The 14,567-nt window shown below is 42.0% G+C and overlaps 1 protein-coding gene across 1 annotated transcript in view; it reads right to left on the bottom strand.

The window, feature by feature from the left end:
* The window catches only part of LOC135985710 (neural-cadherin-like), a 53,525-nt gene that overhangs the window by 3,019 nt on the left and 35,939 nt on the right, over positions 1 to 14,567 (bottom strand). Inside the window, exons 19-30 of the mRNA XM_065629272.1 lie at positions 12,793 to 12,886; positions 11,830 to 12,014; positions 10,993 to 11,225; positions 9,700 to 9,977; positions 8,057 to 8,271; positions 7,650 to 7,777; positions 6,688 to 6,815; positions 6,435 to 6,567; positions 6,172 to 6,352; positions 2,317 to 2,483; positions 1,392 to 1,656; positions 537 to 717 (exon numbers count right to left, since the gene is read on the bottom strand). Of these exons, the coding sequence (XP_065485344.1) occupies positions 537 to 717; positions 1,392 to 1,656; positions 2,317 to 2,483; positions 6,172 to 6,352; positions 6,435 to 6,567; positions 6,688 to 6,815; positions 7,650 to 7,777; positions 8,057 to 8,271; positions 9,700 to 9,977; positions 10,993 to 11,225; positions 11,830 to 12,014; positions 12,793 to 12,886 (2,188 nt within the window). The remainder of the gene's footprint in view (positions 1 to 536; positions 718 to 1,391; positions 1,657 to 2,316; positions 2,484 to 6,171; positions 6,353 to 6,434; positions 6,568 to 6,687; positions 6,816 to 7,649; positions 7,778 to 8,056; positions 8,272 to 9,699; positions 9,978 to 10,992; positions 11,226 to 11,829; positions 12,015 to 12,792; positions 12,887 to 14,567) is intronic.

The following is a 14,567-nucleotide window of genomic DNA, read 5'->3' as shown; positions in this document are numbered from 1 at the left end:
TGCATAGGATACCAGCTGACAGGCTTTGGTTCTGGCCCTGGGCAGCTGATTTTAGAATTCAGTTTTGTGACAGTCTAATTTTGAAAGTCTCATTGTTTCATATGAAGTATGATTAATTTCACCTTCTTTACAGAAAATACATGTGCATATACATATAGTATATATGCAATATATATTTTTTACAGATATATACACATAATATGTATAGACTATATCAAAATATATAGAATTTTCGCACAGAGGAGCAGAGACCAAAGCTTTTGCAATTCACCTTTTATGAAAGGGAATTTCATTTCCTCACTGGCCTGTGATCTTCTCACCATGGGAAAAAATAGTGGGGTAAATAGGATCCATATCAGACTTGCAGGAAAAGGCAAGTTTGGCCCATGTTAGGAGAAGAGATGGAGAGCAGTATTTGCCATTGGGATGGCTCTCTCTGGCCAGCAGCAGTGGGGATTTTCAACGTTAGAAGCAAGTTGCCTGGGAAAGAAAGAGCTTCCCAACCACCCCTGGGTGAAAACAAAAGCTTAAGGTACCTGCATTCGTATTTTCTCCACAGGTCTACACAAAGAAAAGGGCTGTAACAGGGCTGGCTGCTGCAGGCACTGGAATGGCATCCCATCGTGACACCTTGCCGCCTCAGAATTAAGCCAAACTCCGTGCTTTTGCCTTCCACGAGAAGCGGCTGACCATTCAGCTGGACGTCACGCATACAACCTGCATCAAAGCAGGGGAATATACAGTTATATAAGGAATATAAGTTAGCAATTTCCCCACCTCAAGCCTTGCTCCCAACACATATACAGGAGAACTTAGAGCATTGTAGAAAACTTAAAACGTTTTTTAAAAAGATCCTTATAGTGCTTATCAGTTTCATTTTAGAAGAAGAGCTACGGGACACGTGCCTATGTACCCTGGCCAACATACAGATCGACAATACTTCTCCAGGACAGCTTGGTTGTACCAATGCAATGATTTAGCATAATTGTGCTGTGAACCAGAACAGCTCCACTACATTAATCTACATTTAAAATGTAATCATAAATGAGGGGCTGAATGAGAAGCAACGGAACGGAAAAACTCTCTTGCGTTGAGCCACAATCTCCAGTTCCAGCATCCCACCCCAGGAAATGAAGAGTGCACCATGAATTGCCTTGCAAATCCTTCTCCTACCAGAAGGCGTTGTGTCTGTTCCTGAAACCCTTCAAAGGCAAAAAGGGAGTGAAGAGCACAGCATGAGTTCACCAGGTGGGGCCTCTGGCATGGAGAAAAAAAAATCTGAAGTGCTATTTTTTAATATCTACAGGAAATCTCACATCTTCATGAGGACTAGATACAACAGCAAATAGGGCTTTCATTCCCTCCTTTTAGGAACCCCTCATATTACTCACCTTGGAAATCGCCCTCTGAATGATCAGGAAGGCGGTTTCCGAGCACGATGCTTGCCCAATCCATTTCAAACCATCTATTTGTACCCAAGACAGAGGTCACTTCTTGATCACCTCCACCACTGTTAACACGCAGGGTAAATTCATTGTTGTAGCGCTCCATGGTCAGGAGAACCCACTGGCCATTGTTTATTCGTAATGTGCTCATTCTCAGAGAGTGATTTTTATCCCCTAAGCTGAAGTTAATGCTAAAGAAACCCTCGGTCACCTAGAGGAAGACGATAAAGACCTTTAATAACAGAAATGCACTTCTAAATGTTTTTACACAGTTTTGCCTCAAGAAATGGATGTGAGTTTTTAAAATGAAAGTGGCACTCTTGTTTTTAAGTGCTTTATTCCCAGATAAAAATTACCACATGAAAACTACGGGTCCAGGAATTATCAACTCTTTTCTTTATAGGCTGCTCTTTTAACTCAGATGAACCTTTTTATCCATCTCCCTATTGATGTCTACCTCTAAGTCTTCCCACCTGTCCCTCATGTTAAAATTGGAATAATTAGCCTCTGTCTAGCTAGTATAATCCAGACAGCTTCTTTCAACAACAAAAACGTAGAGACAAGTTTTATAGCCAGAGACAGATCAAAGCAAAGGGAAAAGGCAAGCATGACAAAAATTCTTCCCCATTCATGTGTATCACATGCACCTATCTGTACTTTTTGCAGAGAAACTACTAGAATCTATGTTATGAAAAGGTGATACTGAGACGGATAACATGAATGAAAGTAGCTACCTCCATATGGAAAATGCTTGCTTTTTATTACTTTAAAGAATAGGTGTCCTTAATTGAAAACTGCAGCCTTTTCTCTTACTGAGGTATTCTGTGACGAATTAAGAGCACTGAAACAGAATGGCTTTTGGGCTGCTCACCTCCAGTCGGATGTACCCATTCCCACCTGCCGAGGCCAAGCTGAGCAGGGTGCTGTGGGAGATGCGGGTGCGCACCATCAGCTGGATCCGAGTGCTGTGACTGCTGAGGATGCTTCTCAGCTCATAATGGATCCAACTGTCCCTTCCGAAAGCCCATTCTGGAAGAACTAAGCAAAAAACACAAAAAATCAAAGCGCAAGTCTCATAAAAAACTGCTGACTCAGATCTCTACTTCTTGAGAATTAACCAGTTCTGAATGTCAGCATTTTACTTCTTAAGAAGCTTTCACAATGTCATAAAGCTTCATGGAAAGCACACCCCCACTGCCAAGGGAATTAAGAGACAAAGAACAAATCAAGGATACAAAATTTAGGCAGGAAAGGGACAATTAGATAATGTCTCTAACATTTTGCCTGTCACAAGGTATATGTTCTACCCAATCACTCCTACACTGAGCCAAATAGCTCCTTTTTTTTTTCTTTTAAGATCTGAAACATTATTTCCAATAAAGTAATTGGTACTGATCTGAAGACAAAAATAAAAAAAGATAATCTAACGTTTCTTTCAGTAGTTTAGTCCTGTGGTTAGTAAACTTCACTGTTAGAAAATATACACTTTATTTCCCATTTCAGTTGGCAGGAGAGAAAGCCTTGGAGCAGGCACAGAGTCAAAAGTCATAATATGTAATTTTTTTTAATTACAAGGAGAGATTAAGTCAGTGTTTATTATCTTGACTAGGGAAAATGCACTGAAATTAATTCTTTCCCCAGCAGCCTGTGGAATCCATCTGAGAGTCATCCAGCAGAGACCTGCGCTGCACTTTTGTGGAAATCAAAACCCACTAAACCTCCTAGACCCTGGTGCTCTTATGCAGCAAGCACCCATTTCAGTCTCACTACCTGACAGCAATCCTAGGTCTGCTTGTTCTGGGCACAGCTTAGTTGAAAAGATGAAGTTTCTTTTTACCGAATAAAGACGTAGTCCAAGTTAGTAACTGGGTAGGAGTAATGTTGGGTCACCAACAGCTAATCTGAGGTCAGTATCATGCAAGTAGAAATCCAGAAAGTGCCCAGCTGATGCTGGGGCACTTCATTCGGTTCCCAGGACATAGAATAGTTTGGGCTGGAAAGAATCTTCAAATGTCATCTAGTCCAACCCCCCTGCAATGAGCAGGGACATCTTCAACTAGATCAGGTTGCTCAGAGCCTCGCCCAGCTTGGTCTTGAGTGTCTCCAGGGATGGGGCATCTACCACCTCTCTGGGCAACCTGTACCAGTGTTTCACCACCCTCATTGTAAAAACTTTCTTCCTCATATCTAGTCTGAATCTCCAATCTTTTAGTTTAGAACTGCTACCCTTTGTCCTGTTGCAACAGGTTCTGCTAAAAAGTCTGTCCCCATCTTTCTTATAGGCCACTTTTAAGTGCAGAAAAGCCACAATAAGGTTTCCCTGAAGCCTTCTCTTCTCCAGGCTGAACAACCCCAACTCTCTCAGCCTGTCCTCACAGGAGAGCCGTTCCAGTCCTCTGATGATTTTTGTGGCCTCCTCTGGCCCCTCTCCAACAGGTCCACGTCTTTCCTGTACTGAGGGCTCCAGAGTTGCATGCAGAACTCTAGGTGGGGTCTCACCAGAGCAGAGTAGAGGGGCAGAATCACCTTCCTCAACCGGCTGGCCATGTTCCTTTTGATGCAGCCCAGGATGCAGCTGGCTTTCTGAGCTCTGAGTGCACATTGCCGGCTCATGTCCTATGTTTATCCACCAGTATCCCCAAGTCCTTCTTGGCCAGGCTGCTCTCCATCTCTTCATCCTCCAGCCTGTATTAATACTGGAGGTTGCCCTGACCCAGGTGCAGGACCTTGCAGCTGGCCTTGCTGAACCTCATGAGGTTCACATGGGCCCACTTCTTGAGCTTGTCCGGGTCCCTCTGGATGGCATCCCGTCCCTCTGGTATGTCAAATGCACCACTCAGCTTGATGTATCAAATTATCAAGAGACTTAATTTCCATGTTCTCTTTTCCTCTCACCGTTTCTCCTCTCTCTTTTCTTTCTTGAAGCATATTTTCTTTGCTCCCCTAGAATATTGCCCTCAAATTATTCTTCCCAGCTCACTGTTCTCTCTTGTTTGCTATCTCTGCAGCTACAGGGTCTAGCTGATGAGCAGGGGTGGATTTTCTTGGGACACTACAGTGACTCCTGTCCCCTGCTGTCTGCTCCTTTGCTGCGAGTATGGCTCAGCCATTCATAAAGCACCAGCTGAACACCAGCATTTGGCAGCCCAGTATATTAGAAGAAGCTGGAACAAATTGAAGTTTTCCAGTTACATCAGGATATGACTAATGGATTTCAATTACTTTCTGAGCACTTGGTTTGTCCCGCAGTGGTGAGGGATGGGAGCCAATACAGCAGCTGGGCTTGTGAACCAGCATCCCAAGGCAATGCAAAACAGAATAAGATTTAAATCTATGCAGATGTTTAGAAACCAGTATCATCTGTCTGCAAAACATTAATATAAATAACTGAACTATATGAACCATTTCCGTGGTCATTATAAACACTTTAAACAGTGAAGGCTCCAGGCCTAGAGCACACCGGTTACAATTCCAGTCCCCATGCCATTGGACAGACAGAGCTTCCTCTGAGTAAATTGCTGTCACATCTTTTAAGCCTTGTGTGGCGGATGGAGAAAGGGAGAGAAGGTCTGGCTGCCTGCATAGGGTGTTGTTCTGTATACAAGAAGGAAAAGTGAGCGCATTGAGCTGAAAGGATATGTGTAATACACCGCCAGTCCTGTCCGTTAACCACAACACATCGACTCAATGCCAGGTTGCATGTGCTCCTTCCCAGCTGCTCGCTGCTGCTCATCCTCACCTGTAGCTCATTCACACCAAATTATCTTCCAACATTACATGAAGCCCCCAAAGTTATGGGGCACTGGTGCTCATTACAGACTGTTATGATTAACCCTATTGACCTGGTGGGAGAAGGCAGACACAGGGCAGGTGAAGTCCCAATAAACACCCGTAACTCACTTCTGATTTCTGCTTCAGAGCAATGGCTGCTGAAAATATTAAGATAGGGAAGACAGAGACAACTTCGAGCGTGTGTCCCCTGAACATGGCTGTGGGCTACTAGGAATTAAATCTTATTTCCTAAATGTTTTAATTGTGCTAATTTTTTTCACTTTCTTACAACATCTCTGACGTTTTCATTATCACCTTTGCATGCTTTTGTTCTCTGACACATATTTCATGCTGCTTTTGTGCAGGATAGCACATTTGCTGGCGCCAGCCTCATATTGTGTCCTCACATGAACCCACTGCTGTGGTCTAGGGGCATTGCACAACCTTCAATTCATTCCAGTGACAGAGGCAAATGCAATCATCCTCATTTTATAGAGAGCAAACTGGACCTGAGGACATGAGGGTTATGTCCCCAGGTTTCGCAGAGAGAACATACCAAGCTGGCAACCTAATCACTCTGACAACTACTGCAAGGTGACAAATAGCACCCTGTTCATTAAACTACATGTTGTGATCATTATGATCTGAGGAAGAAAGCATAAAGCAGAACGTTTCTTCTTTCACCACTGTGAAATAAGATGCTATGATGAAAAGGACAAAGCAACCCATCTGACCACTCACCTCACCCGTAAAGCAGGTTTCAACAAGACCCTCATCTGTGACATTATCTTTATTCAACAAGGGTTAGAAAGATCTTTACGTCGCTACTGATCTAAATAATTCCCAGAGTACAGCACAGTCCTATTAGGCTACTCAGTTCAACGTTGTGGCAAATTTAAAGCAATATGCTTGATGCTGTTCCCGCAGATCCTCACCATTAATTTCTCCCCAATACCTTTTTCACACACAGGTCCAGCATATCCTGGGGAACAGTCACAGTGAAAAAAATCCCAGCCACCAACACACTTTCCATGGATGCCACAGGGGGCCATCCCACCCCTCTGACACATTTCATCCGTAAGGACACAGCCGGGAGCGCTGTTCAAGGACTCTGCAGGGTGCTCTAAATCATAGACCTGGAAAAGGACACAGAGAAGCAACACATCAGGTGTCTACAATTAACAGCAGTAAATTAAAGACTGGTCTTAGTAGCCCTACCTTACTGTCAACAACAACATTGCGGATGCAGCCAACAAAACCTCTGAAGCGCCTTTGTGAATCGTGGTAAGGGAAAGTCGTCTTAACTCCACCCAGCTGCAGGGGCCGATGGCCACTGAAGAGCCTGCCCATGCTGAAGGGAAGGGAGGGAGAGAGAAAATTAGCAACTTGGCTCATTTTCCCGCCCTTTTTCCTTAGCTCTTAAATAATTCTGTTTCCAGTTCTCGGGGTTTTTTGTTTGTTTGTTTGTTACCTTTGAGATCCTGCAGTCTCTCCAGAGGCTTCACAGGCAGACAGATCCATTTGGGAGATCTTCTTAATGACACTGTCATTGTCTCTAACTGAGACATTTATGCAGTGGTCAAGAATCAGCTTCACTTTCTAGAGAAAGGCATTATTTAAAACAATTGCATCCAGAGACATGCATACATTTAAACTACACATTTTCTTTCACTTAGCAGAAGAGGGAATAGTAACTAGCAATTACAGTACAGGAAACTTTATTAAAATAATAAAACACTTCCACATAATCTGGAAGGTTATTGTACATGGTTTATAACTAAGGAGCTACACAAAAGAAAGATCTGACTCTACCATGACTATGCCAAGTCACTGACACGGTAGAGGGAAGATGGGATTTTCTTGGAGCTCTCTGCCAAATCAGAACCCAAAGAGACAATCTAGCAGAGCAGACAGTCTGCCAGGCTCCCCATCCCAGATCCTGACATGCCCCCCAGCTTGTCTTATGGGGGAGAGGAACGGGAAGCCTAGCAGATGCCTTCACCAGTGTTATATCAGCAAGGTATTCCCATTACACAAAAGCATATCTATCTCCTTTGTGCTGTGTGTCTAAACCCACTTGGTGGGGCAGGATTTCCTGCTCAGAGAAATTAAGGATATTTCACTCCATCAGTCCAGGAAGCATTTAGTCCCTGGATTATCACAGCTGTGTAGTCTAAGCAATAGACAGGATCATAAAACACAGAAAATAGCAGGGCTAGTTTCAAAATAGGGTTGGACTTTTCCAGGCCTTGTTCTGCTTCACTGCTTCAGGACTAAGGGGACACCTGAGCTGACAAATTTCAATCCCTGCTGTTGCAGAGATTGTGAAAGACTGATTGATAAAAGAGCTCTACAGAAGAGAGGAAGGATTTGGAAGGGATAACTAGGTACACAAAATAGTGCTTCCACAGGAGTGTCTATATTTACACTTGCCTTTCCATCATTTATAATTTTAATATTGTGCCAGCGGCGATCTGCAACATTAACTTTTTGTGACAGCTGCAGGAAAAGCTCACCAGACCTGTGGCTCACAGTCAGCGATGGGACACCACCGGAGAGCTCTGCAAAGAAAAGTCTCTTACACTTGATACCCATGAACCATGTTCCCACACAAACCCAGTTGAAATGACTGTTACGGTTAGATTTTACTTGGAGGAGTTCTTTAGCTAGTTCCAAAAAAATCCAGCTTCTATCACAGGGGCATGCTGGCAAATTGTTCTGCATTCTCCTAATTCTCCAAAATCAACTTTTTGAACCTTTTACAAAAAACCTGTCAACTAGTACTTTCAACAAGTAGAATCCTACAAATACAAAGAACAAATACTCTTTAAGGTGCTTACCTAATGCAAAGAAATCTTCCCGTTCTCCAGGCTGCCCTCGTGCCACCGGCCCGTGGTACAGCAGAAGGCCATCAGCGACTTCAGTGATAAACTCTAAGGAGATGCGGCTCTCAAAGCAGGGCTTAAGAGGAGGGAACCAGGCATAACCGTGGCCTCTGAAGCTGCGTTTTGTCTGCTGGCAGTCTGGTCCATGGAAATTTGCAGAACATTTGCATCTATTAAAAAAAAAAATAAAAGCAAAAATCCACCATCCAAGCAGAAGCCATGAAGGGCTCTACCCACAGCAGGACCTTCCACTTTAAACACAGGGGCCCATGTTAACTGGTTCAAGCACTAACAAAACTGTCACAATATGTTCCCTATTGACTTATTTGTACAAACACAATTTAGCTTTAGTTCTAAATCATATTATGTCTATGAAAGAATAATTCTGTGAACAAATGACAGAGACATACTATACAAAGCACCTGAAAACCTTTAATCTCTTCAGAAAAAAAAAGAAACCTGCTTTGCACTAGGCTTAGTTATCAGCTTGTTTAAAGACTTTATAACATTGGCAAGGAAAGTAAAGAAAGGGAGTGGGAAGGTAATATCACCCAGAAAAAGTGAGAAAGGGAATGACAGTCATAGATCTCGATAACTTCACTCTTATTGCAAGCTACTTACTGGTTTATTTCTTTTAAACTAGCAGAAATAGATGCTTGGAGTTCTTTCCTTAATACTCTGGGTATTCTATAGAAAAGATTAATCATAGCATGACAACACCAAAAACTTTAAGGGGAAAACCAGAGGGGCAACAGAAATGGGCAAGAAGACAGGGAGGGAGACAAACCGGGTCCCTGTTTCTTAGTTTCTACTTCCCATGGGTTGCTTTACCTAATGAGAGGAGAACAACAGGAGTGGGATGCAGAAAAAGATCACTCTCAAAACCACTGAAAATGGAGCAGAAGCAGCCTCAGAGTTGAGAAAATGACAGGTGGCAGAGCACTGCCAAGGGTTTCTGGGCAGCAAAATTTCCCTGGTTCATTACCTCTGAGCAGCAGGGCCAGGCTCAGATCTTTACCATGACCAAGGCTTCTGCATCTTCAGTCTGAGTCCTATCACCCATACCAAGGGTTCTCAGTAGAGGCTGGCTGGTTGTTTCTACTTTCCTACATTGGGATGACCGTTTTTAAGCAAACATGCTTAAGGCTTGCTTCTGAAAGGGGACCGGGCTCATTCAGAGCTGGTGTAATCCCATTATTATTTTCATCTTCATACTACTCTGTCTCTGAGATGTCATTTTTTGAGAAAACATGAAGCCAGGAATGTGGGGAAGAGGTTATTAAGTGACATAAATGACATGATTTATGTGTTTAACAACAATTAGGTAGGCTGCACAAAACAAGAGCATTCTGCAGGATAACATTAAAGGAACCAGTGCAGTCTGCAAACTTCCCAAGGTTTTACCGGAGACTATGATGAACCTAAATACCTACCTGAAAATAGAGGTTTGTTTGCAAGACTTGTACATGAATTATAACAAAACTCAGATCCGCCATAGTGCGAAGACATGTAATGACACCTGCCCAAGCTTCCAGTCCCCCTCCTTACAGACTGAGCTAGAAGTGTTTTGCTTGCACACCACACAAAGCTTTACCTACCTGTAGCCCAAATCAGTATCCACACACGTGCCACCATTGAGACAAGGGTTTGTCTGGTATGAGGAGCAGGAGAGATGAGGACTCTCCCGAGCTGCACAGCCACACAAGGCCTGACTCAGGACCGTCACGGACACCAGTGAAACGCTTCCAGCTGTGGTTATTGTTGGCATATGACTCTGCTCATGCTTGCTGATGCATCCGCTGCTATGAGTGCAGTTTGCAGTCACACATTCATCAATGCCAATCTGGGTGATATTTATATCCAAGATGTTTTCCAGCTGTGGAGAACAACTACTTGCATTCATCTGCCTTTCTCACCGAGGGGAAGCTCACAACGACAGCCACGAAAAGATCAGGTCTTATTTATTCTCAAAACTGTGCCACTTCCTTCCAACATCTACCTCAATCCATCCAGCTAAAGGCAGTTCAGTCTGGTATCTATCTGTTAAGGCCAAAGCCCTGGTAAAAGTCAATTATAGGATGACCAGGCACTTAGAGGACAAAAATATCATATTCATCATAAGCTGAGTGGATAAATTTGAATCACTGATGGTTCTGATGGATTATTTACATAGCATCTGAACTGTATTTTTGATTTAGACTTCTGTCTTAAAAATAGTGGGAAGGGTGGAGAGGCATTGGGCAATGAAGAAATACATTTTCGGGCAAGAGTGATTTGGTACTGCAGCACTGATTCTAAACATAACTCTTATTTCAGCCACTGAGTACCAACAGACACATTTCCAAAAGAGCGAGTTGTTTAACTCTTATTGATACTCTTTTTCGCAAGAGGTGCAGAAACTTTACTAAATTGTCAGTTCACATTTCCAACCTGGTTTTCCACCAGAGAGTGGTTATTTTAATGCTTTGCCGTCTTAACTCAGAAAGATGGAAGTTTTGACTGGTTTGTGAGTTTCAGCTACAGAACATTTCTGTGTAGTAGACTAGAAATTGAAACATTAAGACACTACGTAGAAATGCAACTGCCAAACACATCCTTTATACAGAGTTTTACAGTCTTTTTAACAGTAAAAATATGTTCCTATTCCTAAAAGCTATTTGTGGTTGAGTGACTTAATATGTATTTATAGGCTGGCTTTGAAAACATTCATATTTGAAACTTTGAATGTAAGTGCTAAAGGACTGTTTGACTTCACTGATTAAAACTATCCATTTTTCTCACACATTACTCCCTTAGTAATTCTAAGTATACACATTCACTAGGCAATGGATATTACCTGAACAGACACAATGAGAAGATGCTATGGTTTCATATATAGTACAGATACTTACCCACCCTCTGGAGGCTGCTACATTGCCATTAAGTTTTTCTGCTTTATAATAGGGTGGACCATAAACTGCAAACCAAACATCAGTTCCTTGGGTTTGACTTGGGCTATTTAATACACTGAAAATGTGAACATTTTCCAGTTGGACTGATATAATTTGTGAAAGCAGCTTCTTCAACTGGTAGTATTTACTCTGTTTTTCAGGGGATTGAGATATGAACTCCTCTGGAGTGATATCTGTAATAGAAGTTAAAAACCTGACAAACACATATCTTGCAACTGTTGTAGCAATAAAAGAGAGGAGCACCACAGGATAAATATTAAGATTGCAGAAAATGCACTCATCTGTAAATTCAGGAGTATTTTCATTTTTAGGTTCTGAAATTTTCCATGCTGGCTTCTGCTTAGGGTTCGTGTTCTGAAGCTTTTTGACTCTAAATATATGTTTTTAAATTCTTTTAAAACAGAAACATGTTTAAGAAAATTTTACTTTTCCACAACGAATGAAATGATGTGGTGAATTTCAGGCAGACACTTGTTCAATTTTTTTTTTTCCTGAGATATAAATTAGTCTTTTGTTAAAAAGTTGGTGCAGAAAACTTCTGTCTTTGTCTTCTGCATCAGACAAGAATTTCTTGCTATCTTTTTTCTCCATAGCTGCGCCTCTACATGCAGTGTCAGAGGACCATGCAAACAAAGATGCATTTTCAAACCCTTAACTAGAAAACTACTAAGTATCATCCCTTGTCTAAGAGAATTAGAATTCTAAGTAACACAGCAGTAACATTAAAGAGGTAGATTTCAGTATTACAATGCTAAGGTACTTCATCCCATTGCTTACCTTTCATTCGCATAGAACCAGCATTATGGAGGGCATCATCTTTTATTTCCTTCACTATAACCTTCACGGTTGAGACAACATCTGGCCAGACTCCATCAATGACTCTAACTTTTATGTTGTATGTTCCTGGTGGGGTTCCTTCTTTCATAGTCAGCAAACCTGAGGTATCATTAAGGATAAAGTACCTGTAATAAGATTTAAGCCAAGGAACAAACTATGAGAAGTTCAAAAGCTAAGTAGTGATTATCATCACTGATGGTTTTTATGATCCACTTTATTTTGGAAAAGCTATCAAAGAAAGCAGATATGCTCCCTCATGAAGGGACAGGGCAAACCAGAACTTTTTTACATTGCCTTCTGTTGGCTTCTAATGACTCTTCACCAGTATACCAAGAAGGCTTCTTCCCTCTTCTATGCTATATTAACTGTACTAAGACTCAGGCTACTATAGCTATAACTTCGGAAATGGTGCAAACTCCTATTTGAGAGTGACACCTCTGTCAAAACCTCTGAATAGCACGTGTACATCTCAACCCTGGTCACAACCCAGACACTTTGGTGTGAACACATCCAATGCAAATAAGGTCTTAAAACCAGTGGTGACACAGAAATAACAGCTCTCCAGGAGCTTGGATGAAGGATGATGGAAGTTAGTGGGTATTTTCTCTGCGGTGGCTCACTGATACTGATTATGGGTACAACTGTGAACAGGAATTTTGAACGGTATTCTAGCCCATCGGACAACAGGAAGCAGACCCATTTGCCATGCAGCATTATTCACCGCAGCCTCACACTCAGAGAAGTTTTTGGAGAGCTACATGCAAGTGTCTAACCAACAAACTGCTTTCGCACACTTGTTTTCAAAAAAAGGCAGTTTAAATACTTTTTGTGGTTTTGTGGTTTTGTGTGTGTGGGCAAGTTTTCCATACACTTCACCCGACTCCCGTTTTTCTCTCCAAATACCTTGATGTTTTCCCTTCAAATTGGTAGATTTTGTGATCCCAGTCGTCATCATCAGGGGCGCTGACCTGGCCCAGTACAGTCATGGGGAGGATACCTAAACCAACACAGCATGTAAGTGGCACAGTGGGACCTCTCACATATACACTAACAGGTTGGCCATTCAAGTTTTACTGGTTTGTCTTAAGCCTAAAACCTCTACAAAAATAGTTGTGATGATTGCCTATAGAAGACGTGCATCAGTTTGCAAATACCACATTACGTCCTGCATATTTGCTATATGGCCACATAGATTCAATTCAACAGGTGGCTGCAATTAAAAGCAGTCAAGAAGGAGAAAAGACAAGCCACCTCTGAGGAAAGATGTAAGAGATATCCAGAAAAAACATCAGAGCTGCTCGTTTTCACTGTTTTGGCTGCAGTATCCAACAAACTTACGGAGTGGTTTAGACAGGGATTGGGGTCTGGCAAGATAAACAACAAACTGTTGACTGGGCTATAAAGGGCAAAAACCAATAGCAATTTGGAGGAAATCACAGCAAGATAGAGAGGATGTCTAAAGTAGAGTAACCAGGCTTATTTTGAGTAGATGGTGATGCTTTGGGGTGAGATGAAAGCAGCATGTGTTCTGCTGGTTTTGACTCCTCTCAGCAAGGTTCACAAATTAGTATTTTTTTTTGTTTTACAAAAACTATTTCTGAAGCAAAGATCCACAGGTATCTGCATTCATACATATAGTAAGTAAAGAATCAAGGATATATAACTAAGTGAGAAAAAATATAGGACTTCACCTTGTGAAAGGGAACAGCACAAACTCTGACAACTGAGGGACTGCATGCAAAAAGGAGAGAAAAGTATACCTCTCCTGTAATTGTGGCAACATTCACTGGATATTTTGCAGGAGCCAAAGTACAGGTTGCCCTGATGTTTGACTCCCACATTATATGAATGTAACACAAAACATGATAGTAGTCTTCTGATTCTGTCTCTCCTTAATATTTTAAATAACCAAAGATCTGAAGATGTGATTAGTCCCTCCCAGAAACTGATGGTACAGATGAGTTTAACCTTTAAAGCAGCAACTAAAAGGGAACTCAAGCTTAATGAAAATATTTGGTACTTAGGCTACAAGGAGAGCTTCTCAGCAAATAGCAGTCAGACTTGGTTTCAACTTTACAATAAGCTGAACTTGAGAGTGGGCACACAACAGGCAGAACAACATTTCAGTACCAATAAATGCTCAACAGCATCTACACAGAAGTGGTTTATAGTGTGCCCACAACAGACAACCTATTTAATGTGTCAAACCATAGGATACACAGCAGAGTAGAAGAGGAAGGAACGGCCTGAGCCTATGTGTACAAGTATCTAAAAATCTTCTCACCTGTGTGGTTTATTTTGTTGTTGGGCTTATTACATGGGGACCCTGGATCACAAGAGAACTGCTAGCTAATTGCCAAAACAAGAAGGGAAAGGTGGCTTCTCTTGCACTGCCTGCAGCCAATATTCACAGAAAATTCCCCTGTAAGAGCATTTGTCAGCTGAAGGCTTATATGAATGTCTCAGGCAGTTTACACATGAATTCAGCTTAAGCTAATTGTTAAATTTTTTTCTCTCTGGAAAGTTAATCCTGCTGGAAAACTGCATCTGAAAACAAGACCATTACTCAAGTTTGACAGAAACATGCATAGAATACCAGCCAGCTTTGCTCTTCCTTCAAGGCTGGCTCAGTTTCTTCCACAAAACAAGTGGCCTGAAGTCTTGTGCCCCACACACCT

The sequence above is a fragment of the Caloenas nicobarica genome, chromosome 2, assembly GCF_036013445.1.
Source record: "Caloenas nicobarica isolate bCalNic1 chromosome 2, bCalNic1.hap1, whole genome shotgun sequence".
In the NCBI taxonomy this organism is placed as follows: domain Eukaryota; kingdom Metazoa; phylum Chordata; class Aves; order Columbiformes; family Columbidae; genus Caloenas; species Caloenas nicobarica.
The sequence above is the reverse complement of the archived record's forward strand: the minus strand, read 5'-3'. Positions and strand labels throughout refer to the sequence as shown.